At 38.3% G+C, this 27,551-nt stretch overlaps 1 protein-coding gene across 1 annotated transcript in view; it reads left to right on the plus strand.

Moving 5' to 3' along the window:
* The window catches only part of ROBO2 (roundabout guidance receptor 2), a 922,222-nt gene that overhangs the window by 882,017 nt on the left and 12,654 nt on the right, over positions 1 to 27,551 (plus strand). The window contains exons 24-28 of the mRNA XM_035902212.1: positions 2,340 to 2,499; positions 8,515 to 8,775; positions 11,997 to 12,214; positions 21,517 to 21,699; positions 26,370 to 26,540. Of these exons, the coding sequence (XP_035758105.1) occupies positions 2,340 to 2,499; positions 8,515 to 8,775; positions 11,997 to 12,214; positions 21,517 to 21,699; positions 26,370 to 26,540 (993 nt within the window). The remainder of the gene's footprint in view (positions 1 to 2,339; positions 2,500 to 8,514; positions 8,776 to 11,996; positions 12,215 to 21,516; positions 21,700 to 26,369; positions 26,541 to 27,551) is intronic.

Raw genomic sequence — 27,551 nt, forward strand, 5'->3', positions numbered from 1 at the left:
TTTCCCTACCAGTAATGACCTTGGAGTTCCTTTCTTTTATTTCTTCATCTGAACAGTTCCTCAGCTCTCTGCTTCACTCATTCTAATAAGCTCCATTATCTTTGACCTTTCTCTCCACCGCCCCTCCCCCCTCAAATTCAAGTGACTCTATACTAGCACCCCACACATCCAACTTCCATTTTACCAGTCTCCTAAGATTACCAAGTCGCTACACTTTCAAAATCTTCCTCTCCAACTCAACTGGTGTCTGAGCTGAGGTTCTTCTCTGCATTTCTCTTCTTTGAGTGTTCCTAGTTTAAATCCCCCTGCAAACATGTAAACTTCTCCCTCCTTCCCTCCCTTCCTTCCTCCCTATTATGCATGTGCTTTCCTCCCAAAGCATCCCCTCCTGCCTTAGCTCTTGTTGGCTCCTACTCCTGCTGAGTTTTAAAAAATTCCCCCCTGTCCCACAAATTAAAATTAATGTACTTTCTTTGTACTGTTCTGTGACCCTATTTCTAACTCCATTTTCCACAATACCTGTGCTTCGAAAGCTTCCTTTTCCCTCCAGAAGGTTCATGTATTTGTTCCTCCGTTGCCACCATCACTGGGGTTTCTTTTCTGTTGATCAAAATGTTCTTTCCCTTTTCAAGAAATTTTCCCTCTCTGCCAGGCTGCGAAAGGAGGGAAAATCCCGTCTTGCATCCTAATAGATAGAATATCAGCTCAGTTCGCACGTAGTGAATGACAGGATCTTGGCTGGACTGACTATAAATACTCCAAGTCAGGGAAGGAAGAGCTCTGGTCTGGAATTAAGTAGTGGAAAGTAAAGTCTTGTTTGCACCATGCTGCCAGCCAGGCTGATTAGAAACCTTGCTGGACTTATTGCCTGTCTCCAGGAGTCACAACAGGAGGCGAAAAGAGAAGTCTTGGCTACTTCTGAATCACAGAATCACCTCATTTCTTCCCTCTCCATTCATTCCTATTTTGGCCCAGCTGACATTTGGAGATAACAGAAGAAAGCCACTGTCTCTCGGAGGAAAAGTCATGTGGCACGTGCTTGTCTCTGTCGCTGGAATCACACCTTCTTCCTGATGTCACCATGCCCAAAGCTAGAGCCGTGGCAAAGGAGCATGGTGCCTGCCAGTGCATGCTCTGCCACCCTGCCTTACGAGCCGGTGGTGATTTTTTTTCATTCATTACTGATGAGAACTTTTTATACGGGGGGTTTTTTTGGCTGATCCTTATAAATCAACAGGAGACGTCAGTGGGTGAGATGGATTAGACTGTGCTTTCTGCAATAGGCAAAGGATGAGTGACTGCCATCTGGGTACCCCACTGAAAAAGCACATGACAAACCATTGTTCCACCCAACAATCCAGAGAGTTTGAAAGCCACAACAAAATGGCAATAAATAGATGGGTCTCCATGCAGCCAAGGGATTTGAAATCTTGTGCCATTCTTCCTCTTAATGAATTCCTGACAAGAAAAAGGAGTCAGGGCAAGAGAAAGGAAGTGAAACAAGTGGGAAGAGAGCTTTTTCTGTAAGATCACTTTCCCACAAATGGAAGTGTCTCAACTGGAGAAGTGGGTACAAGGACGACAAGAAAAGAGAAGAGGGCTTAAGCAAAATGCATTGCTCACCTCATTTCTACTTAGCCTCCTCCATTAGATTTGTACATCAGAAATAAAACCTCTTCTCCGTAGTGGCACAAGAAATTTGAATCCTGTGAAACAGACAGTCCTAAAACATTGTAGATGACTTCCTGATGTTTTAAAAAAATGGAACTTAGTAAATTCCTATCAGCGAAACCCTGTTTCTTTATGTTTTGACAACTTACGCTTGTCATCCTGGCTGAAAGATATTGAGTCTAATGACAATTTTTTTAGATTGTGTCCTTAACCTCTATGTTTTCCACAGAAAGAGATTATGCAAAACAGTGTTATAAGCATATTGGATCCTGACATTTGAAATACTTTGCTATGGTCTATTATTTTTTTATCTGACAGTGAATTCAAGAAGTCATAAAAGCAGACATGAAAAAATCAGTAAATATATTTCTGATATAGCAAAACATGTCTTTCCTTGGTTGTGCACTACTGTGGTGCAAATGTATAGGGTTTTAAAAAGAAGTGATTTTCAGCAATTATTCAGAATATTTTTCCATGCCATTCCATTCTATTTTTATTTATAACCTTGTAACAGCATTAGCACGTTGATGCTGATTCTGCTGGGATATAAATACATCTTCTTTTTCGGGGCATGCCATCTGGAATCAGAATTCCTTCAAAGAAATGTAAATAACTAGCTTTTTTCCCCTTATTATATCTGTAACATTTTATTTTTCTTTTTGGATTTGCAGGTGGCAAAGGAGGGAAAAAGAAGAAAAACAAAAATACTGCCAAGCCCCAGAAAAATAATGGTTCAAACTGGGCCAGTGTTCCCCTCCCACCCCCTCCCGTGCAGCCGCTTCCAGGCACAGAGTTGGAACACTATGGGGTGGATCAGCAAGAAGCAGGGTAATTTTTTTGTTTTTCTTTTGAAGAAAAATCTGTGGTTTGCAGAGATGAGGCTTTTATTTTTTAAAATTTTGCGTAAAAAAAGTGATGATGTTATTCTGTTTTGTTTAAAAAAAAAAAGGAGAGAGTGCTTTATCCTATAGACTTATTCAGTTCTGTGGAGGGGGAATAGCTTCTCTTGATAGTGACTGAAGATGGAAGTAAAAGTGACCTTGCTTCATCATCATGTAGAGCTTCTCTGCTTACTCGTGCTGAGAATTACCTCGCTTCATAGGTAGCTTAACTGAATTCTGTTTGGGCTGCTTGCAAATGATTGGACTCAGAGTGAGTAAGGATGACATAATCTGTCTCCTTGTATTTTTTAACTGCTTTGATGTTTAAAAATATTAGAACCAACGGAACAAAAAGTCTAATACTAAATTGGATTAATTTTAGAAGATCAAGCAGTGGATAATATTCTTCTCATTGGCTTTAGAAGAAATTTCACAGTTGAGGGAGGCATGCTATTTACAGGTCTTTTTTATTATTTAAAGAACTCTTGAGTTTCTGGTACCTTACACTTATTTTTGGATAGCTTAAACGTGTTCTCAAGGACACAAAATCACACAAAAAGCACTAAATGAGAGGAAAGAGTAATTTCCTGCACAAAGAACAATTATGGAATGCTTTTTAAAAAGCAAATTTAAGTGAAAAACTAGGTTATCAAACCCTGGAGAAAAATTTGAATATATAGAAAAACAGTTTACTGTGGTCAGCACTGTTGGAGCCTTTGAGAATCACTGTTCTGTCAGGGACAAATTTCTGCCTGTTTGAATACATGGATTAATCGATATTTCCTAAGGATGAAACATATGTTTTAAAAATCATTGTAATAGCTTTACTGAATAAAAATATTTCAAGTCTTATCTCTTTTGTAAGCATGAATTGATCATCACTACTTTTATAATGAAAATTAGAAGAATTAAATACTAATATTTGAATTTATACCAAGTCCTTCAACTCTTAAAATGAATAATAAAAAACTGTGTAAGTCAGTGGAGTTCCTGTTAAAATGAAGGTCCATTCAGGCTATATTAGAGTTAGAATTTCAAAGCAAATGCAAGGGCAAATGAATAACCTCACTGATTGTAAGTGTTGTTTAAAAGTCAAGGCAAAAAGTGCATATAATCATTATGTTCTGTATTCTGTTATAAAAAGCTGAAATAAATTTAAGATGGTTTCACCATATAATATTTGTCTTTATCAATTAATATCCTTAAAACACATGTGCAGCCATTTCACTAAAATGATTATAATTATAGAAGGCAAACAACTCGGATTTTCTTTCAGAACAATGAAATAGCATACAAGGTAAATGGAAATACCTTCTAAAGAAATCCCTTGTGACACAGGGCTTGACTCCTTAGTTGCATAAAGTATCTGTTATTGAGCTGGAAGGAACGACGTTGGTCACCAAGACAACACTGGTTATTTAAGGATAAGGTAATCACCAGCCTTCCAGGTTCCCAACAATTTAGACAGTTTTTCCTCTGATTATCTTTTGAATTACATGTCTCTGGGTTTTGTAACATCTCATTAATAGTGGTTGTAACAAGACCTTCTAACGTGCATTTTACCAAACACAAAAAAATTTTGAAGATAAGACTTCCAGTGTCTTGAGCTACAGTAATTTGCAACCAGCTTTGCTGAACCCAATGAATCTGCAGTGCCCATATTTCCCAAGGAAGTATCCAACACTAATGGTCATTCTGTATTCAGGTGTTGATCTTGCTTCCATGGTTTTCAACATGCTAAAATGGAATGGATAGTAGACTGCATTCCTTATGTTGCCTTTAATATTGACATATTGTGTAAAAAAAGCAAGTGATTTTTTTACACTGTTCTGTTTTTCTTTATTTGCTTTGATGTATACTATGTATGACAAGTTCAATGTATTTTAATTTTAGCATTAATTCCATGCAGATGAAATTATATTGTGAATTACAATTGAAAAAATGAAGTTCCAGTCAGAAAAACTGAAAACTTTATTAAAGTTCTCACAACGTGATATGAAAGGTGAACAGTTAGAGCAATAAAATAAGGAAGCTGGCATCGAAACAGAGACTTATTTTTCAGTGCCCGTCTTCCTATAACTCTTGAATTTAAATGTTTCATTGGCATGGGTATGCCAAATAAACTAAACAATTTTGACACCTTATTTTGCTTGCTAGAAATTAACACTAGTGGCCTATCTAGTTAGCAGTGTCCCTGCTCACTTCAGGGGGGTTGGACTAGATGACCTCTAGGGGTCCCTTCCAACCCAAAACATTCTATGATTCTATTCTATGATTCTATTGGCTTATAAATTGTAACAGAAAATCCATAATAGCAGCAAGTGAAAAAAAGTCACCTAACTCAATCATAGGTAAGGATGAAAAAAAAAAAATACACTCTTAGTCCTCTCTACCATCTTCTGTCCAGAAGAACTGAGGTTTGCATTCACCTTCGTTTTTCCATGAACTGCAACAAATGTAAGGAAAGATGAACATGTTAATCCAAGCAGCCATTTTATATAGCATGGTAGCTTTTGGGATGTCTTAAATTCCTATCTAGCCTGTGCAGAAAGTCTGCTTATGCTGTTGTTTCCCTAGCAAGCTCTCTCCTGTGAAACTTTCCGCTTTTTTTGTGGTCTTGTACAAACTCTGTTCTTGTTCTTTGTTGTCTCCCTTAATTTTCTCTTTCATCTACTGCAGTCTTCAAAGTTTTTCTTTTCCTGTAGTAGCTCCCAATCAAGCATGTTCCCTTTTCTGCCTTTTTCAGAGAAGATGCTTTTGCTTGGTTTTATCTGATAAATTTATCAGTAAGGAAATGCTTATTACTTATTCATTATCATCTACTTATATTTTTTTCATCAGTAATATGCATGATCTTGAGCCAACCCCAGTAAAGGCAGTCTTCATATTGGTATCATTGGTTATTTTTGTTTCTTACTATTGATTCCACTTTAAAATGGAATTTTATCTGGTGGATGTCAATATATTTGATAGTCATTTTCTGTTTTTAGAAAAAGTAAAGAAGGTAATACCTTTTACATCAAAAAATCCTTTCTGGCAAGGCCTAGGGAGAGAAGCTTTCTTTGTTGCAACAATGTGTGTAATGAAACAGAATTGTTATAAAATGTGCCCCTTATCTAGCACATCTATTTTTTTATTTTGAAGAAAAAAAATCTATCAATGTAATGAACCAACCTTTTTAATAGCAAAAATTACTATAGAATAAAAGTGCTAAGAATAGAATAAAAACTATAAGAAACATAGAGTCATGTTTGTTAACCAGAACTTATTTAGGGACTTAATTATCATGAAATTACAATCAGAGGTCCCTAGTAAAGTTAAGGTGCTTAGATTTTGATAAGAAGTACTTGAAAAGGGTTGCATGCTTTTTCAACAGGTTGTATTTACTCGGAAAAAGAAAAGAACAGGGATGTGATCAATGTTCGCTATGCTGGTTCCAGAAGTTTCAGTAACCGTATCATTTATATGAGGTGTACTATCTAGTCTCTTAGGTTTGCTAGCGTTTTCTTGCAGATTTGGGGTTTTTTGGTAAAATGCAGGTTAGAAATGGTGGCTTTTCAGACATCTTGCCTGAAATCTGGAACCTCAGTGTCCTGAACTTCAGGCTTAGGCTCCTTTCCATTTCAGACAACATCTAGGTAAAGATATGGTATTTGTGCAGAATCTTTTTACTAAGAAATCCTTTACTAAGAAATCTTTTTACTATCAAACTGAACATTTGGGGATTTGAAGCAAGTAGGGTCAAAAGGCAAGCACATCCAAAGCTTATTTATGCATTATTGAAAAGTCACTAAGGAGCATCTTTCTGCCCTGTCCCTTTTCCAAGAAGCCATTATACCAAAGCATGAGGTAGAGAGAGTAAAAGTAAGTGACAGAACTGTTGCACTGTACATTTTTAGCAGCATGAGTTAGGATGGTTCCTTCACCCTTGGTTGGCAATGTCATGAGTGAATATTGCAAGGAAAGACAAATTAGAGCTAGTCATATCTTAATTGTCTCCTAAGGAATTGACTATGTATCACGTAACATTTTCTTAAATTTCTGTGTTATGAAAATGAAAATGATGATTCACTCAAAAGCCTTAAATGACAAGTGTTAAGATGCATCATTTATTTGCACTTCTGTACACAAACTTATGTTTGTGTATCTATATAGGGTTATATCTAGATACAGATTTAAAGTGATATCAACCTTAATTACAAGATATGTCTTCCACACACTTTTGGATGATTAAGTCAGGTTGTTTTAGCTATCCTGAATCCATACTTTTAAATATGGACTACAGACTTCTGAATAAAGAAAAAGTACTTTAGTTAATTTTAGGAATCTTTGGGTTTTGCTTAAAGTAAATGTTCTGTTCATTATACAAGTTTTGAAACTTCCGTGTCTTAGTGTTCCCTGCCTTTTCTGTAACCCAGCTTCACATGAGAAAATTGGCAGTGATTAATTTTTCTCTGAGAAATTAGTAATTCCTTCCTTCCAAATCAGGAGCCTTAAAAGAGTATTTTTAAACTGGTCTGAGAAATTAATTGTATAATGCAATGCATTGCCTGCCTGCATTGCAGACACAAGGAGTGTACCTTGTCAGCAGTCCTTGAAGGTGTCTCAGATTATGCTTGAGGAATGGCCTTTAGAGTCTGAGATGGTTTGACAGTGAAAGAGCTGTGAGAGCTTTTGGTTGTCTGGTTGCCTTTTGGAAAGAGCTGTCTAACCTGAGGTATTTTAGAACATGCTGGGAGTTAAGAAGAAATGTGTGCAGAGGCTCAAGAGATTGCAGACTGACTAAATGTTTTGAAGATGGGAAGAGTAGACAGTGTTGAGATTTGAGTGGTGTGATCGTCAGTAGAGCTGTGCACAACTGAAGTTGTGTTCAGATTAGGGAATTACTCTGAGGAGATAATGCACAGGGACTGACCACAGTCATTATGGCCTATGTGTCTTGGGTGATGTTGGCGTCTCTAAGGGACAGGGTCCTGGGATGATACTGTAATACAACACTGAATTGAAACGTCTGCGATGAGGACAGAAACAGAAAAGGATTGAATTTCTGGAAAAGCTTACTTAAGGGGTAATAGAATATAAAGCCTCTGTTTCTAGCCCTGATCAGATGTAGCATCACCTCTTACACCTTTGGTATAAGACTAAAAATTGAACCCAAAAGCCTATCAGAACATCTTTTTTATGTGAAGAGTGAAGAATTTGGTATTGAAGACTATTGGTAGTTGTTAATCTTTTAATTTACTTTGGGCATGTGTGTTGAAAGTGTTCAGAAATTTAGCACTGTCTAGGTAAGCCCTAGTAAAGATTAGTTAGGAAGCAGGGTGCTGGCAGAGCTGTCAACATGTGTGCTAATGTATCTTATCAGCTGGTGCTGTGACACAGTATATGCTTAGGGTCAGTGCTGCTGCTACATGAATGTCTTGCACATCACAGTGGATACCTATATGAAGTGTGGTAAGACGAGAATTTACGTGGAAAGTGTGGCTTTTTATTTAATCTACAAAATGAAAACAAATAGTAAATTTATAGATAAATAAAGGGGAGGATGAGAGTAAGGAAGTGCATAAGCACAACTACGTAAAGCTCACTCTGCCTTTTAAGAATGCTGCTATTTTCATGGCTAGGTCAATCTTCACATGTTCTCCTAGATTAATGATCCAGGAAGTAAGTTAGTTTGGTTTTGTTGTTGATTGTGGCGTAACATTATCTAATCACCATTAACAAACGAGATAATGGTTTGGTAATTTTTTGTTGCACACCTTATTCAAGTTGCTTAGCAGTTGTGGGAAAAATTAAACAGGCTCATTAAAGAGAATTTAGCAGTGATGACCCTATTTTCAATAAATGATAAAGCTCGCAGTGCGTATGAGGGTTCAAACTGTAGCAGAAATCTTGTATACCCCCTACTGCACTTCAGAGATGAGATTTGATATGTACTAAGTTTACATGGTTTTTATTTTAGATATGACAGTGATGGTTGGTGTCCGCCTTTGCCAGTTCAGACCTACCTACATCAGGGCATGGAGGATGAGCTTGAAGAAGATGATGATCGTGTTCCCACACCTCCTGTCCGAGGAGTAGCTTCATCACCTGCGATCTCCTTTGGGCAACAGTCAACTGCAACCCTCACACCTTCTCCACGAGAGGAGATGCAGCCAATGCTTCAAGCTCACCTTGATGAATTAACTAGGGCTTACCAGTTTGATATAGCAAAGCAGACATGGTAAATGTTTTGAAGGGGGCACCTGCGGTCTGGGAAATGAAAGCATAGTAATAATTTATTCCTCAATGACATAAACATCATCTGTGTTCAACAACATTTCAGTAATGTTTCCAAAGCAGTAAAATGGATGAAGAAATAGCAAAACTGTATCTACAGTGTGAAGGCCTTAAACATTAGTAGGTGTTTTTTAAACCATAATGCTTGGTAAATCTTGGCTAAAACCATGTAAAAATAATATTCCTCTGCAGTTTTAAATATATTCAACTAAGTAGTTAACACCCACCTACTGACAACTTTTATACAGTTCAGAGTACTCTCTTTTCAGGCTAACAAAAGATAAGATTTTTTTAGGATTTTCAAAAATACTGAGGTTCTAACTTCCTGTTTAAAAATAATGCGAGTCACCTGAAATAGCAATGTAGCAGCTTTTACCCTGTGTCACATGAGAATGAAGCATTTGCATCTCATCTCTGACTGCAATTTGAAATACCATGAAATTTTCTGATTCATAGGGAAAAGCCCCTAAATAGCAGGAAGTTGTTAGAATTTACAAAATGGACCTAGCGTTTTAGAGTGCTTTATGCCTATTTAAAGGAAGAGCGAGCAAATACCACAGTAACATTTCCCCTGCAAAACAAACAGAAACAATCTCTTCAGGGATTGAAAAAGAACTTGTCATCTGCACCAGGCTGGGGATACGGTGAAGGTCAGTTGCTTTCTGGATGTTCCCTAAGTGGCAGTTGTCCTTTTACAACTTTTCTATCCAGACAAAGCCCACGAATCTCGGAGGAGAGAGGCAGAGCTCGTTACTGAATGGCGCACTGCCAGCAGAGGAGCAGCCTTTCTTCGCTGGTAAATAAAGCCACAAAGTTATTCAGCTTGAGCTACCATAAATAGATCAGGCAGGTAGGCAGGTGGTGCCAAATCAAAGCCAGCTGTTTTCCCTGGACACCGTCGCAGCCTCGAGGCTTGTCTGCAATCTGCACTCAATCAACAGGGTACTTTGGTCCTGCTGCAGTGCCACGCTGCCAAGCGCGGACCCCGGCCTGCCTGTGGGACAGACCCAAATCCCAGGCAGCAGCTAGACCTGGCCTATTGAAGGTAGCTGACTTCTGAGCCAGCACACAGATGCATACCCTGCCTGTACAGTCAATCACTGCTGCATTTTGCAGCTGTTACCCTTTCTATGCCCTACAAACTGAGGGTGTCAGTTTGGGAGCCGATAGTGTAGTAGGACTCTGTAGCAAAGCCTCAGGAAAGCTGACAGGAAAGGTCTTGCTCCCTTTTTGGAGAAACGAAAATTGATTGGGATATTTCATAATGTGCTTAGGAATATACAAATTTTAACGTCGCTCTTGTGTAAGGTCTCACTAATTGAGCATGAAACTCTGAAAAAAAATATAGAGGAGATAAACTGCACACTAGGTATTGGGGTAAATATTGAGGGTTGCAAATACAAATTATTTTTGCAGTAGGTGTGACCTGGAATTATTTAGTGCTTTGAAAATGGTTGGCTGGATACATATCATGCTGTTCAGCAAATGGTGTTTGAAGTCAGTGGAAAGTCCTCCATTGTCTTAAGAGGGAAGGAAGAGTTCTTGGTTTTCTTTTCATGAAGTTAACCTCTCCAGTGTAGAAGCGGGTGAAGAAAACAACAAGGTGAGACCTGACAGGTTACTTTAGGAGTAACAGAAGAGAAATATAGAGACCAGACAACTAGAAATTTAAGAAAGAACACATTAGAGATCACTGGAAAAGTACCTAATCTTTATGGCCTTGATCCAGCAAATCACTTAAGTATTCGCTTAACTACAAGTACATGAGAAATTGGCTTCAATTGTTCTATCACATGCTTAACATTAAGCATATACTTAAGTATTTTGCTTGATTGGGAGCTAATCACACTGTTTATTGAGGGTTAGTTAGATGGTAGTGCCCTTTAGTGCAGTGTTTTGAACACTGCCTAGCTAAGAACCTGGTGTCCAGATGGGAAAATATTCAAGAACTGCCAATCAGAAGGGGGTTGTATATCAGAAGGGAAGCATTTGCTCTGCAAATAAGCAATAATTAAAAACCTACACCAAGGTGGAGAGAGATTCCAGTGGTACATAACATTTACTGTGCCATTCTCAGATCCGATAGCTTTACATTATGAAAAAGAAAAAGCTGTTTGAATAAAGAGAATTACTGCACTTATCAAGTGAAGGCAATAATACAGCACAAAGTTTTCGCTGATAATATATTAGGGCTAGGAAACAGGTGACAGTTGTAACTTTTTCTGTTATGCTGATGTCCAAGCAAGAGACCAGCAGAATCCTGGATCCCGTCCAGAGCACTGCCGATTCGAATCAGGTCACGGCACCTCATGAACAGCCACCCAAGGATTCCCACATGCCTAAGTTAGCAATTTCAAGCATGGTACATGCTCTTATGCCAAGGCCAGTCACGCCTGCGTCCCCTGGCACAGCTTGCTGTGAACCTGTAGTGCTGTGGAGAATGCTGCCTTAAAAGCTGATGGTTGTTCTTTTCCTCTCTAGCCTCTCAGAGACCATGCAAATGAAACTCCAAGTCCTACGCTTGCTTTTGGTCATTCAGCTATCCTGTGGGTGGTTTTTATCTTAGCTTTTCTTTTTTGAATTGTGACCACTGTATGCAGTAATTTCACACATGCATGCCCTAATACTGCTGCAATTAAATTAATTAAACTTCTTGGAATAAAGCAAAATGAAAAGGCCTCGGTGGTAATAGGTTCCTTGGACCTGAAAAGTTCTTCTGTCCTACTGCTCATTTCCTCCTCTTTAGGGTGAGTTTTACATAAGGCCACTGAGTCTGTTTAAGCAGGAGTGAAATTTAATTTTGGCTCAACATGCGATTTAGAAGGTGGAATATTGGGTGAGACATTACATGCTAGGTTGGGATTCAGAACTGTGCTTTTCCATGGACTTCCTACCTAATTTATGTAGCCTCTTTCTTCATGTATAAAAGGGCAATCTTAACCTTACCCATCTTACAGGAGGGGAAGTATATTTAAGACTGGAAAGTGCACAGGTACTCTGGTATTAGAAGCTATGGTGAATAACTGAACTGACTTTTCTTGAGTTTGACCTAACAAGCACATTTGGTAAATCTACTTCAGGACTTATTGAAAGGCGTATCTTCTATTGACCATGGGGTACAAAGTCTCTTCCATTCTGATGACGTTTTCCTGTTTGTTTGTGTAGGCACATCCAAAGCAATACACAACCTCCTCAGGCTCCAGTTCCACCCCTAGGATATGTATCTGGAAACCTTATTTCAGATTTGGAAACAGATGTTCCAGATGATGATGATGATGACGAGGATGATATTGAAGAAGAAACTGTAGAAATCAGTAGGCCGCTAAGAGGTCTAGAGCATACTCCAGGCTCCAGTATGGACAATCTAGACAGCTCTGTGACAGGTAACCAAACACAGTTAACAGTGACACCAACTTGTTCCTAACAGTAAAATACATCATCAGTCAAACACTTTCTAAGTGAAAATTTATTCCACTCTATTTCTGTAACATTTAAAATGTGTTAATATTAAACACTAAAGATAAAGAAGGATTTGAAAATACTTTGCTGCAAAATGATAAGAAAATTCATGAATTTTAAAAAGCTTTAAAGACTTGAAAGAAAACTCAATTATATCCTAGCTTTCATGAAAGTTCACTCTACTGGAGAAGCAAACCAGTTACATAAAAAGGAGGGGGAAGACCTCGGCTTAGGAATATATATTTCATAAACCAGGAGCAGCATAGAAATGTTATGTTAAAGCACTTTTAGATATTTTGCTGGGTAAATGCTTTCACAGATGAACACAGGGAAGTTAAAAGACTTCAGAATAAGTGTAGTTAGATCAGCACCACGTTTATTTGTAGAGTAAATACAACATTTATGTAGGAAAATGTGTATTTTGAGCCTACTTTGTATTGCTGAATTTAGTAATTGTTCCTTTTCAGTGAAGATATTTAATTATTCTGACACTCCTTCCTTCACTGCTTCTCGCCCTTTGCATGCCTTGGAAAGTTACAACAGGGATCATCAAAGGGGACCCTGAAAGGCATGCTAAACTAATGCACAGAATCTCAATGAATAAAATTGTTGTTGATGAAATGCAGGCGGTGAAAGATATTTTTTGAAAAATACAGATTTTAGATGGATATAATGAACTTTTTGTAGACATCAGTGTATTTCCCTTTAGGTTAAACTTGGGCTTCTATATACTATACTGTATCTGTAATGTACAGCTTTATTGGAGACCCAAATGTACATAGTGTCCATAGTTCATAAAAGCTAGTGGGTGCTTCTTCAGTCTTTGATCTCTGCATGAGAACACTGATTGTTAATTGTACTTTAAGGGAGACTTGCTCAGTATTACTTACTACCATAGCGCTGCTGAATTTCATCTCATTGTTCTGGACAATTCCAAGAATTTTGCACCCTTACTTAAACATTGCTAGTCTGAAAACACTGCAGGAATATGACAGTGATGGAGCATCAATACCTATAATTTTCTTCCTTTTCCCTTGTTGAATTAAATAGTGTGTAGCTTAATCCCACTTTCCTTCCAGGTTTTCCTTCACCCTAGCGCCAGACTGCTTGCCAATCTAATTAAGATTTAAGAATTGTATCTCTGCTGCTGCGGTTTGAAATCCAGATCCAACTGAAGGCCGTAGAGTCAAAGTTTAAACCCCTGAATTGAGAAGGTTAACTTATTAGTGCATGAGTATGTTAAGTCACTTTGCTTGAATTTCTAGTGTAATCTCCTTCCAGCTATAATTCTGCATATTTTTGCATATCTCGCTAATGGCTCAGAAGTCTTTCCATTAGGAATGCAGTAAGGGTTTTGCACTGGTAATACATAAATAAATAAAAAAAATCAGGTGGCTATATATTTTCCATTTGGTATGTATTAATATGTCAATGTTGATATAACTGTAAATCAGAAATTATTGTTTTTCACATTTGCATTTTCACCTGATATTTTGGACTGTCCCACCTCGCACAAAGTAAGGAATAGCTGCATTTCTGCTCTAATTCATAGACTTCTGTTTATCCTTTTATGAATAACATTCAAGCTTGTTCTAATAGTCACAAATCTTGTTTAATTATTGGAGTGTTAAATGTTCAATTATTGGAGTGTTAAAAACTTCCAGGTCTATTTTTTTGAAAGACGTTGGGCAGAACCTGGGGTGTACTTAAGGTGATCTAAATGCACTCCCACTCATTTCCACCACTATCTTGATGTGGCCTCATCCAGCTGAAAATTAAGGTTTTTCTTTTGCTTTTTCTTGTTTAATTACTAGTTGGATCTGTTCCTCGATCTGGTTCACCACATGGCAAGGTGTTTGCCAGCACTGCAGGAAGGGAACGTGCAGCTGGAAGGGAAGAAAGATGACAGACCTCCCCTATAGCATATAGCCAGCACTTAGATTCACTTAAAACAATTATGGAACTATAAACTTACAGAAATACAGCCTGAGAGTTAGTCTAAATGATCTGTAAAATGGCAGACTCTCCGAATAACAAAACTGCTTCTGTTTTCCTCGGTTGCTATACGGGTAAAACCTCAATTTTCTGAGGGCTTGTTTTGGGCTTGGTTTTGGCTTGGTTTTTTTCTAGAGGTGGAAGGAAATTGTGAATTGGGCAAATTGTTTCAAAAGATAATTTTAATTTTTGTGTATCTGTGTCTGTTAAATCTTCCAGGCTGCGTTTACTGGTGTTAAGGAGGGTATATAACAAATTGCATTCATTGTTTCTAAGCTGTTTCTCATTCTTTAATTTGATTGCTTTTAGAGTACTGTAGAACAACAACATTGTTCTTTCTTGCACTGAGAATATAGAAGCTACTTCTTTTCAGAGGGCTTTTGGTGACTTAAACCAGCATTTTCCTAGGAATTTATATATGACACTTTCACTTATTTAAACATTGCATTAAAAAATGGAGGCAAATGAGAACAGCTGACCCAGATGAAGCAATATTTCTGTTCATTTTGAAGCACTCACTGTGAGTTCAGTGTTTGTGAGAAATCTAAATTGACATCCTTCAGTCAGGGCTTCCTCCAAGTAGAGTCGCTGTATGGTGAGCAGGGCAGTTTCCTCTCCCTGTACTGTTAGCATGCCTCAGCCCTGACTTGAAGATACCCACTCTCGGAGTGAAATGGTGCTTTGTTCTTTGTGGCTGAGCTGTGACCAAGGTTTGCATCCAGTGCCAAATGTGGGATTCTCTGAGGGGAAACACTGGCACTGTGTGAGCCAAGCTCAAACTGCTAAATTCCTCTGAAACCACAGTGTTGCTCCTTTAAACTGTTTAGAAGTCAGGTTGTCTTCCAGGCCCTTGAGTTTTAGTTACAGCTAGCTGAAGATTCAGACAAGGATTTAATCTGTGCTATTAAGCTTTTCTCTTCGCAGGTGGCAGAGACACAATGTTGACGTGTATAATAAAGTGAAAAGAAAGGAGGAGTGCACAGTAACTATATCTTAACATTTTCCAGATATTGCAAAGAAAACTCAAAGAGGGAAGTTTAGATTTGAACATTTGTGGGATAGAATATGAAGCTAACGCCAAAGTTTTGCTTCATTCCCAGCATGGTTTGTTAGGATACTGAGTTACTGATTCTGATTAAAAAAAAAAAAGGAAGAAAGAACTGAAAAGCAGCTCTAAAACTTCTGCTCATTTTTAATTCACAATAATTTAGGGTTATTTTTGCTTTCAGAGTACCACTGAAATGTGCTTTTTCTTCTCCCTATGTTTAATGTTTCCCTTTGTCATGAATTGCTGTGCAGAGTTATGGCATGAATGGTCACAGAGTTACATTATTCTACTTTAATAGACTTAATTAATTGCATACAATGCCTATATAAGAAATTAATTTGCATTTCACTGAAATCACTAAGAACAACACTAGGTTTTGTCAGATCAAAGTATTATGGTTTGGGGGTTGTCATTGCCCTCTCCTTATCTTCTGCTCCCCCAGCATCACCAGTGAAGCTGGGAGTGAGAGCTGTCAAATCTTCAGTCCTGGTGCATTTTGACCGAGGGGGGAGATGATACATCCATTAACTAGCATGGTAATTAGAGCAAGCCCTTTTCTACCTAACTGATACAAACTGATATAAGCAGAGAGATATTCTTGTAAACAGTACTGCTGCAAATTGCTAACATATTTTTTAATAGAATTATATAGATACGAAATTATAAAGATCACCATAGGTTGTATAGCTCAGCAAGGAAGAAAATCCCTTATTTGGCATGTTTTGGTCTTGATTAAAAGAATCATTGATCATTGTCTGTATGGTAAAAGTTGTTCATTCATTGTGTCTGAGCACAAATGGAATAATTCTTGAAAATTACACAAAATCATTTTCATGAGCCATATTTTACCATGGCAGAGTTCAATATTTATATTGATTTGCTTAGGGATACCTATTGCAAAAGATTCTGTTTTATAAGCAGTTAGACAGATTGCATTTAATAGGAAGAATGTGTTTCATGGATTAAATATGTGCTCAGAAAATAGGAAACTGCTACTTTTTGTATCTCATAAAAATGGTAATGCAACAATTAGCAGGGTCATATTATAAAGCATAGACTTTACTCTAGCTTAATGGATCTGGGGATATGCATTCATCAGCAACGATGGATTTAGCATAAAACGACATGTAAATGAATTGATGACTGATCATAAATTAATTTTAGTGCTGAAGAAGTAATAGAGACACAGCAAGATGCCACTTTATCATAGTATTTTACTGCTCAGCAACATTTGAGCAACTACTTAATGTTCTGTCTGCATTTCTTTTCTAACAGCTTGAATAAATTTGAGAATTTTTTGTGCCTTTCAGCAATATGGAAACCAAAAAATCTAGAAAGATTGAAAATGCAAACACAAATAAATTTGGCTAAGTGACATAAATTCATTTTTCATTAAATGTTTATGAAGCACATTAATTATGGTTGGACCTATGAAGTGCCAAATATGTATGTATGATTTTTACGTCCTTTTGTTTAGTCTTTCCCGTCCCAAAATAAACATTTTAAGGCTTAAGGGTTTATTTCAGGTGTATACATTTCAATAGTTTGGCATTTATGTCTAAGTATAATTTGAAATATAAGACCAGGTCTAATTTTTGAAGTGGGATCATATTTATATTCTTCAGTCAGCCCCTTCTATTATTCTATCTTGTTTTAATGGTGCAGTGACTATTGCCCCTATTATTGCATCATTTCCACCAAAATCAGTGGACGTTCTTTCTTTCTTTCTAATGATGACAGGAGTCAGATAGATCCAAAAGAGGATAATGTCTTCCTCCTGTAAAGGCTAAAGGAATTCTGTAAATGATTTCAGCTGAAGTAGCATCAGTCCCCAAGGATTTCATTCATACTTCACAAACCTAAGCAGTCTAGCCCTGTTCCATCAAAAAACTTGCAGGGGAGCAGGGGCCTAATATTAGCATATGCTTAATAGTCTTGTGAAGGAAAGCACATAAGCATGCACATACAAGTTCCAGTGATGTAATTTGTTCACTTTAAGCATGCACATAAAGTTTGGTATGTACAGAAAAGTATCTAATGGAATTTTCAAAAGTGTTAGGTTTGTTGTAAGCAGCTTTTACTTCACAAATGCAGGAGTACACTTTACACAGAAAAACAGCAATTTTATTGCCTGCAAAATGCCACTAAAAGCAGTAGCATGCAGTCTACAAGAAGCTAGCACCTCTGTTCCCCTCACCTTTCCCTGAGAGCAAAGAAGCTTTCTGTTTGCATTAGCACCAAAAGATATTTTATGGAGCAAGAAAACATAGTTCAACTTTTCACAGAGTTGATTTTGTTCTGCATAAAGCATTTTCTGCTGCTGTCAGCAAGACTAAAATTTACAGTTGCCAGAAAGCGTAAAAACTCAAATGTGCTCTTGGAAAACACATAGTGAGCTGCATGTAAAGGAGACACTAAAAGCCTATTTCATTCCATTTCAAAATGCACAGTTGATATGAAAGGGATGTCAGCATCTCTTATTCTGCCTTTATTCAGAGAGAAACAAATGTGCATCTGATTTGGAAAACAAGGGGCCGGTGGATGCCTTTAAACAGGCAGTTACCATGTGTGCTACTTTAACGCAGCTGCATGGTGGCCTGAGGTGCCCGGGCTGGGCTCCAGCACTCCCATGCCTTCTGGGCAATGGCTGCAGTTCTGGAGGGCAAAGCAAGCTGGGGTTTTACTGCTGCAAGTTGTGGTGGGGAAAAATTGTTTATGCAGGGAAACTAAATAGCTCGGGAACCAGTAGATATCATGTAGAGATTTCACCTTTACCCACCTGGTCACACACAGCTATGGGTGCTGTATATGTCTCATGGTAGCTTGCTGACTTCGGCAGTTATAAAGAGTTTTGCCTCTGCTTCCAGCAACCGGAAGTATCATTGAATCATAGAATGCTTTGAATTGGAAAGGACCTTTAAAGGTCAACTAATTCGACCTCCCTACAATGAGCAGGCACATCTTCCATTAGACCAGGTTGCTCAAAGACCCGTTCAACCTCACTTTGAACACTTCCAATGATGGAGCATGCACAACTTCTCTCGGAAACCTGTTCCAGTGCCTCAACACCCTCATTGTTAAAAATTTCTTCCTTATATCCAACATAAACCTAAATCTAAATCTAAACAGTTCTGTGTCTTTCTTGTGCGGAGGACCTCAGAACTGCATGCAGTACTCCAGGTGGGGTCATTGTTTGCTTTAGTTGTCATCTGTGTTGATGTCCCAGTAAAGCTCACATCCCTGTGAGAATTGAGCTGCTTTTCCAGCCTGATAGGAGGTCCGTTCTGGAGGATAAGGGAAAGGGAAGTGAACCATGGGCAGAGTGCACTATTCCTAGTCTTGCTAATGCTTGTTGTCCATGGGAATGCAGAAGAATTCAGGATCAGGACTTTCCTATAGGGTTAGCCTGAAAAATCAGCAGTCTGATAACAGCACTCTACTGATAATTAAAATTTAGCTATTTTTAGGAAAACCTGACATGTCTGTGAACGTGTGGAACAATAGGTGCATGCACACACACTGGAGAGAGCATTATGGGCTTTTGCAGATTTTTAGTATATTTCGTACTTAAAATGTGGATTTTTTTTTTTTTTTTTTGACTGGATGAACTTCAGCCTAGTCCTTCAGAGAGTAGGTGAAAAATAGCAACTATTCGTAGACATAACCTGAAAACTGAGTGACTGGTTAGCAAACGGACAGAGAAATGTGAGCAAATGGAAATTCAAACGAAAGTTCCTTTAAACATCCATAGTCTTGTGTCTATGATACTGAAAACCATGCTGATTCTGTACAGTATATGTTTTTATATGTCTTTACGTAGAGAGTAGAATGTATCATACAAAACCCTCGGGCCCTGAAACTAATGAGATATATGTTAAATTTTAGCACCCGACTATCATCCTTTGATATCTGTAGGTCTAGTTATATTGTTATGTTTCAGCTTGTGCTTACACATTTTGCAGAATATGTTGATAAGCAATTGTTTGAAAATGTCCTCAGCTATAGCATTTCATTTTCTTACATCTTCATGAAGTGTTTTATCTGTAGTATCTCTTTTCATACATCATCAGTAACTGTTGCTATGCCTTTTTACTCTCCATTCACTATGATGTCCTATCGCACTTTGATTCTTAGTTCAGAAACTGTCTTCTCAGAGGAAATTCAGTTTTAGCCTTCCCTTGCTGTTATCTAGGCTTCCTTACATCTGTCTGCATCAGGTCGAGTCTGTTTGGAAAATAACAATTTTATGTGTGCTCTTGGCAAGCAGAATCAAACTCTGTCACTCTCTATTGCACTTACCACACTTTCTGCCTGTCAGACCTCCATAGACCTCTTCGGTTTCTTTTCTTGTATCTTAGGAGTACATTGACTTTTGTTATTATAGCCTGCCACTTTGCTGACATTAAAAGGTTTGGTCATTGCAGCATCACAAAATAATCCATTGTTCTTGGACTTTGGGGTGCAGCGTGCTACTGACTAAATTCCAGTATTCATTTATTGTACTCATGACTTAATTTTGCAGGGTATTTTTAAAATTTGATGCCACCATTAGTTAATTAGCCTATCAAGTTGGTACTAATAAGCAGGTCATTATTGGTTTACTAGTTAACAACTTTGAATGCGATAATACTTTCTTGGACATGGATTAAAAAAGGCTTTGAAGAACATGATACACTGCTACACTTCTTACATATATTTACATAAATTCAGCTGTGCTAACTGAATAGTGAAGTTAGGGCCACGATGTGTCTCTTCACATGTGTCTTCCTATCTTTGAAACCCAGTTCGCTGCATTCTCATGGGTTCCCTGGGCTTTTTTTTCAACATATGCATTCCACTGTTTTGAAAAAGCACATTTCAGGTATTTCAAGATAGGTGCCTGTGCTATCTCAAGACAACGCGCTATGTCTACACAGCACCATGCAATGCCATGCAGCAGCTCAGGTCCCAGAAGCAGTCTGGTAGCTCTGCACCTCAGCTGGACTTGGTAACTAATTAGCATGGCTGCCCTGTTCCTGCAGCAAAGCTAGGTGCTTGGTACTCGCTAAGTTTCCTTTGCCTCCTGCTCCACTGCACAGTGTAGAATTACCCAGTGACATTTACTCATGATTTTTAGAAGTACAGAACAACCATCAAACTCCATCTGAAACCACAAAAGAAACAGAGTTTCAGTACTCTGAAAAAAATCCGAACTGAACCATAGCTTTTAAAAATATATTGTACTGCCATGTTGTGTAGCTGGTTGAATTGGAAAAAAGAAAAGAAAATGTAAATGAAGAGCAAATAAGATTAATCCTCCTTCACTGTTTTGGTCTTTACATTTTAGTTATATCAAGATTTCTATATTACTTCCATGTGCTTTTTCTGGTATCTGGTTTTCTGACTTCATTTTTACGATGTTGTTATCACTGTCCTCTCCTGCAGTGGTGGTAATCTGTGGCTAGAAGGTACCATAAGGCCAGCATTGGCTTAGTGACTGACTCAGTGTTAAATTTGAGTATATATTTGCTCTGCTCTTGAATGTTAATTATTTCTAACCTTTAAAAAAAGTAGCTTTAATCCACTAGAATGAACTACTTTAGGTCAGCATTCTTCAGGCCATTAAAATTGCTCATCTATTTTAAGGGTTTGGTCAAGAAAATTACATAATGCCAGTCTCGCTCAGGATATTTCTTGAAGCCCATGTCTGACTTCAGCCATACCAAAATTTACACTTGTGCTGTCCTAAATTAAGGCTTTGTTTTGCAAATATCAAACTAGATAACAATTTATAGTATGTCAAGTAAAGAAAAAAAATCATGTTAATTTCAATCCCAGGGAAAAATCTATGAACTTGCAAAAGAATTTTTTATGGAGCCTTTGCATTTGTAGAGAATATGTATCATTTTGTTTACAGGATCAAAGCAACACGGAGCTAGCTATGAATGAGAACTCACTTAGATTTGATAGTCCTCTTTTATACAAGGTCTGTCAGATAAACTTTGGGTTTCCTGTTCTGAAAGGACATATTAAGTGGGTCTTTAAGCTTTAGATGAATATTGCTCTTTTGTACCCAGCTCTGTCAAATGAATTTGGGGTTTCCTGTTGAGAAAGGACATATTAATATAAGTGGGTCTTTAAGCTTTAGATGATCAAAAAATATCAAATGTACGCAACTCACTAGACCCCTACATTTGTTTTTAGGTTCAATGGTAAATGGATGGGGTTCTGCGTCTGATGAGGATCGTAACTTTTCTAGTCATAGATCTAGTGTAGGTAGCTCCTCAGATGACTCGATCTTTACCAGCGGCAGTTTTGCACAAGCACTGGTTGCAGCAGCAGATAAAGCTGGTTTTAGGCTGGATGGAACCAGCCTGACAAGAACAGGTTTGTAGACTCAAAGTTGATGCTTTCTGCATGAAGGGTGTCTCTGCCTATTCTTCTCTGCAGTGAACTTGCGTCTCACACTTGTCTAACATGCATGGAATAAGGTGGCTGGAGATATTTTTGTCAGTATGTCGTAAATGAACCTCGCATTATGTTTCATTTTTAGTGATTTGTAGTAGTGAATAGCACAAGCTTTTAATCTGCACCTTCAGTCTGCTGCAGTTTCCCTCTGTGTTGACTCTGCTATAGATTTACTGACATATGCTCTGTTTAATATTTCGGTGAAGAGATCACTAATTCTGCCATGGTCTTTGATGATTTCATTTTTTGCAAAATGTCCTCATAATCATTCACATCTCCAGTGATGAACATGTTTAAACTATTATCTCCAACCCTGCTCTTCTGTTGCATCTCTTCTTGCAAAAGTGCATTTTTCTGTGAAGTTTTTCTAAGCATGGGGTGAATTGGTGTGCTTTTATTGTTAACAATACAAACTGTTTAAAAGCCTTATTAATAGCTGATTTTAAAAATACTTAATTCAATAAGTTAATATGTTTTTATAAAATTTAATTTTAATTATACCAACTGAATCTACCAAGCTAAATATAACAAAGATAGTGACTATTGCATTTGAAAACAGCCATTCTTCTAAAATGAATTAATTAAAAGTAAACATAGTTTAGTTCATGTTTTCAAAGCTCTCTATGTTTTATTTCTAGCAAAAAGATAAGTAAAAATGATTTTTAAATATTCTGAAAAAAAGAACGTATTTGCATTTACTTAGTCTTATCAAAAGAGCAAAAATAACTAATTATTGAAATCCACAAATCTAATAGCAAAGTATGAACTTAGGTCATATTTTTGTCATGCTTTCTCAGCCAATTCCCGCCCACAGTTCCCATAATATTCTTATAATTTAAAATTTTTTACTGTTAGTCTAGTATGAAGTTTATCTTTCAGTAAAATGTGTGCATTTATGAGAAATGTCTTGGCATGTTAGGGCTGAAAACTTCAGGCTTTCTGCAGGCAATGACTTTATGGCAAACACTGCCTTTTAGGAACGTTAGGAATGAAGACAAGAATTGATGGCGAAGTCCTAGGTTGCCAGCAAACTGCAGGGTGAACAGATGCAGCTTTTTTCAGATCACTGGGACTTTTGCTATTGACTTTTGTTAGACATAAGCATCCTTAAAAGATAGCTGTTTCATTGTTAAAAGTAGTTAAAACCCTCACTTGCTTCCTACACTAGTGGAAAATTGACTGAGTAAATCTGTCTCATCATTTGAAAAAAACAAAGCATAACAAACCAAAAACTGATGTAGACTCATCTACTGTGGGCACATTTGGCCAAACTATAATTTAAAATACACGTTTTTGCTTGAAGAGTCTCCTAAACAGTCTTGAATGAGAGGAGAAAATCCTTCCCAACCTTTTTTTTGGTGTTGTTCTTGGCCTCTAATGAAAAGCTAATGCAGATTCACCCAAAGTTAATGTCACTTCTACCAGGCCATTGAGGAGTACAGTTTCTGCCACAAACATACACATAACATAAGTAAATGGACACACAAACGCATAGACACTTCTAAATAAATATAATTTCTTATTGTAGCTATGTAAACGGAAGGTGCAAGGAAAGGATGAGAGCCCTCTTGTCCATTATATTTTGCTAGCTTAATTTGGGCACAAATTCATTTAAACTGGGTACTTGCATGGAATTCCTCAGACAGACTATTAGAGTTTAGGGTACAACAAAGTATCTAATGGCTGTGGGAGAGACTTTGTGATTAATACCTTCTTACTCTCTTAATGATCCATCAGGCAAAATGGAAACAAAATAAAGCCTGCCTGTCAACAAACAGCCCTCCCCTCCTCTCCTCTCAAAAACCTCAGCAAATGGAAAGAACTCCCCAATGCTTCCTGCAGTTTCATTACGATATGATACCTCCCAGGGCAGCATGGATCAATCAGACATGCCTATTACAGACCTGCTGCACCACAGCACGCGCGCACACACACACACACACACACACACACACACACACACACACACACACACACACACACACACACACACCCCCCCATCATGCATATCGGTGTCTTGTAGTGGAGAAGGAGCAGTGTTATTTCTGTTCATGGCTCTCGAGGCAGTCTGAAGGTCCTGACTTTTTTTGGCCTTTGCAGTCTGGACAGTTATTTTCACCCATTCAGAACAGCTGTGAAGCATTCTCACTGATATGAAAGGAGAAGTCCAACTTGATAGCCTCACATGGGCTGTGTTTGATTGCCAAGCATAAGAGGCACTGGTAAATCCAGGCACGAGGTGTCTCTTCTGCCAGACACTTTGATTCCAGTTTCCAGAAGCCATCATATGATTTACCATGAAGTTCAGACAGTTTTCCTTTTTAACGCCCTTGGGAAATTGAATCCAGAATTAGCAGATTCATCCTTGTCTCCACTTATACGCACTAGATCTACTACAGAGAGTCTGACACTGCTCAGCAGTTCTTCCTGAAGGGCTGCATACAAATACAAGATGCTGTAATCAGTTATTAGGTGCATTGCAAAATGTGGTTCGGGAGCCTGCGCACCATTTGTGTTTGCCCCATGTCTGATTTAGGTCAGTGCTATTTATTTTCCCTCATTTTCATGGAGGGATAAAAGAGAGAATGGTTGGTGTCTATTTCTTTTTCAAACCAACATTCTGAATGAATAATCACATTTCTTTAGTCAACAGAGTAAGTGTGAAGAGTCTTCATCCTGCACTCACTAGTTGCACTTGCAAGTTGCAAGTTTATTTTTGCAAAACATCTGCGCAATGTGCTGTGAGCTAGGATGGAATTTCAGACTCATCTCTGATTTTCTTTGCATTAGTGGTCTTTTTTTATTTTGAAATGAAATTTTAATATTTTGTCTGTGTTCATCTGCTGTTTTATCCTTATCTGTGAAACAAGGGCTTGATCACTTGTCTTTGTCTGGCTGCAGCTGTGCCAGCTATAGAGGTTAATGTTTCCAGCCTTCCCCCAAATGCTTATTACTGCTTTCTCCCAGCTCCAGAATTAGCTGCTTGGGTGGGTGTTCTGTAACCCCTTTCAGTTAAAATGAGCCAGGTTAGCAAAGGCATACTTTTCATGCTGTTTAAGTTCAATTGGGCTTATTTTGGTAGAGGAGAGTTAGGGAATGTCCACCTGAGGTGTTCAAATGTGGCAGCCTCTAATGGCTAGCAGTAACATGCAGCTGGGAGACAAGCCTTCCTGAGCCGTGTCCTCCTCAGGGTGCACGTCAGTCAGATCCAGCCTGAGACAGGAAATCTCTGAAGTTGAATACTGAGATGGTATTCTAACATGTACATATTAATGTGAAACACCATGTTAGGGAGATCATGGCTACGTTTTTTCACTTTGCCCTATGCACTGAGAATATTTCAAATAGCATAGTGGGTGGCGTATTACTCCCAATTAGGTTTACCTAGGTTAGGTCCTATGTGCTGGCATGTTGGAAGTGAGCACATCTGTTGAAAGGTTTTACTAGAAAACATAACCACAGCAGGGTAGACCCTGATCTAAGTTAACCAGAAGATAAAAAAAGCTCCTTACTAGCTTGGGATCCATTGACCAGAAAAATAACAAACAGCCATTTGGCCACTTTCCATCGGCTCTTACACCACTTGGGCCTACAGTAGCACTGAAGGAGCTGAAGTTCTGACTGGCTTATGCATTTTCTGCTGCAGATAGGATTAAAACAAGTAAAAATCTTACATACCAGTTTTAAACGAATTAAAATGTTAACATCCCCAAGATACTTGGCAAGAATGACATACAGATGAAAAAAAGAAAGTAAAAGGTGGTGATCTTTAGTTTTCATCAGTTATTAAACAATAAGCCTAGTTAACTGAATAAAAATATTAAAATAAGAGGAAGTGAATGTAGTAAATGAACTGTGCTCCTACAGTTCCTGCTGTGATGCTTCTAATGATCTGCTCCATAGAACAGCATCAAAGACTGGTTTTTTTTAGAGTAATCACATAGCTTGATTAGTGTACGTATATATATATAAAATCTGAGGAATGAATTCAGTCAGAATACATTCTTTTTTAACATATAAAAATACTGAAAATGAACAGGAAAATCTTAGCATTTAAATATACCCCCATTTTTGTTGCTTGAGAAAAGAGAGCCCTTAAGTATACAAACCTACATTGCTACATAGCTTGCAAAATCAGTTATGTTTATCTCACCGGAGTTACTCCAGATATACAGTGCATATGGGAGCCCCTAAAATGAGAATCTTGCTCGGCAAACATGAAGGTGGAAGGCAGGAGGAGATAAATTTGATAAGATTGCAGAACCGTTTTCCTTCCCTTTTCAAGGCTGAGGAGTTGTTATGACACATCTGTTCAGCACACAGAGCAGGTAGGAGTTACATGGCATACAGTAGTTTTATCACAACAGATGGAATGATTTTAATTGTAAAAGTTAAAGACAAAAGAATGCCAAGTTTCTCACTTTGCTTGTTGTGGTGTGTCTTAAAGCAGTTGCCATCAATGAGTACCTCAAGGGGACACTTGCTTGCCTCTGAGAATTAGATCAGATTTAATGTTTCGGAACAGACATTAATAGAACAGCCCATTTCAAGGCAGTAACATTTTATCATCTGGTTTCTCTTTTTTCTAGGCAAAGCATACCCTTCCTCTCAGAGACCTCGGCCAAGCAGTCCTTTTTCTACTGACAGCAACACCAGTGCAGCTGTCAATCAGAGTCAGAGGCCGAGGCCCACTAAAAAACACAAGGGAGGACGATTGGACCAACCCCCCTTGCCTCATCGTAGGGAGGGGATAACAGACGGTAAGTGTTGTGGTGTGAAGTCCCTGATAAAGCAATGTAAAGCAATCTTTTAAGGAATATACATTATGGTGAATTATTTGTTTGGTCAAGTGGGGTCCCCAGGTTGCCATGTGAGCAATATCGCAACGCTAGCAGTGTGGAGCTTGGTTAAGTGAGTCTTCAAGGAGCTTTTCTTTGTTTCAGATCTGAACATCTTAGCATCTCTTGGGTTTTCTCAGATCTCAATGTAAATCTTACCGAAAAATGACTGCCTTGCACAGGGGTTGATATTAAAAAAATGGCCTGTGGGTAATTTTACATAAAATGAAAGTAGTCACCACCAGCAGTAGCAGTATGCCATGAATTCCTAAGGAGAAGCGTAGAGCCAGTCCCACAATGCCCTGTTTGGTTTGTGCTGGTTTTGACAGCCACCCAACAGCTATAGCAAGACGTGCCACACTTTTCTCATGATTTTACCTTATGTCTTGTCCGTGCTGCATAATTCCTGACATCCATTGACCTCAGTGACTTTGTTTCCCTCTTTCACATCTCCACTTCTCTCTGACCACCGCTTTCCATCCGGAAACTTCAGGCATGTCTGTTCTACTTTTCTAATGACTAAGCTCAGTCTTCCATTATCTTTGACTATCCCCTCTTGAGTTTGGCAAAAGACACAGTTGCTGCCTGTTACTCTTTGAGGAGGACTAGATAGGAAGGTGGCCCGCTGGCTGCCTCCCCTTCATTTCTTCTGATCTCTGGCCTGGCTCCTGTAGGTGTTGAAAAGATCAGAGGGGAGAATCAGGCAAATAGAAAACCAGCATTAAGGGAATGACTCAGGATATCTGTAATACCATGTAGATGGAGACATGATCACTTTCCTCATGCTGACCTCTTTCAGTGTTCAAAGTGGGGAAATTCTGAGAGCTACCCTGTCCTACCTGCCTCAGTGGCCCTCATAACACTATCTGGACCACAGGAGTGGGTGTGATGCCAGCTGGTTTATCTCCTAATCTTAAGTACATCTTGACAAAT

Source organism: Egretta garzetta, unplaced genomic scaffold, assembly GCF_000687185.1.
Source record: "Egretta garzetta isolate BGI_Z169 unplaced genomic scaffold, ASM68718v1 scaffold289, whole genome shotgun sequence".
NCBI classification, from domain to species: domain Eukaryota; kingdom Metazoa; phylum Chordata; class Aves; order Pelecaniformes; family Ardeidae; genus Egretta; species Egretta garzetta.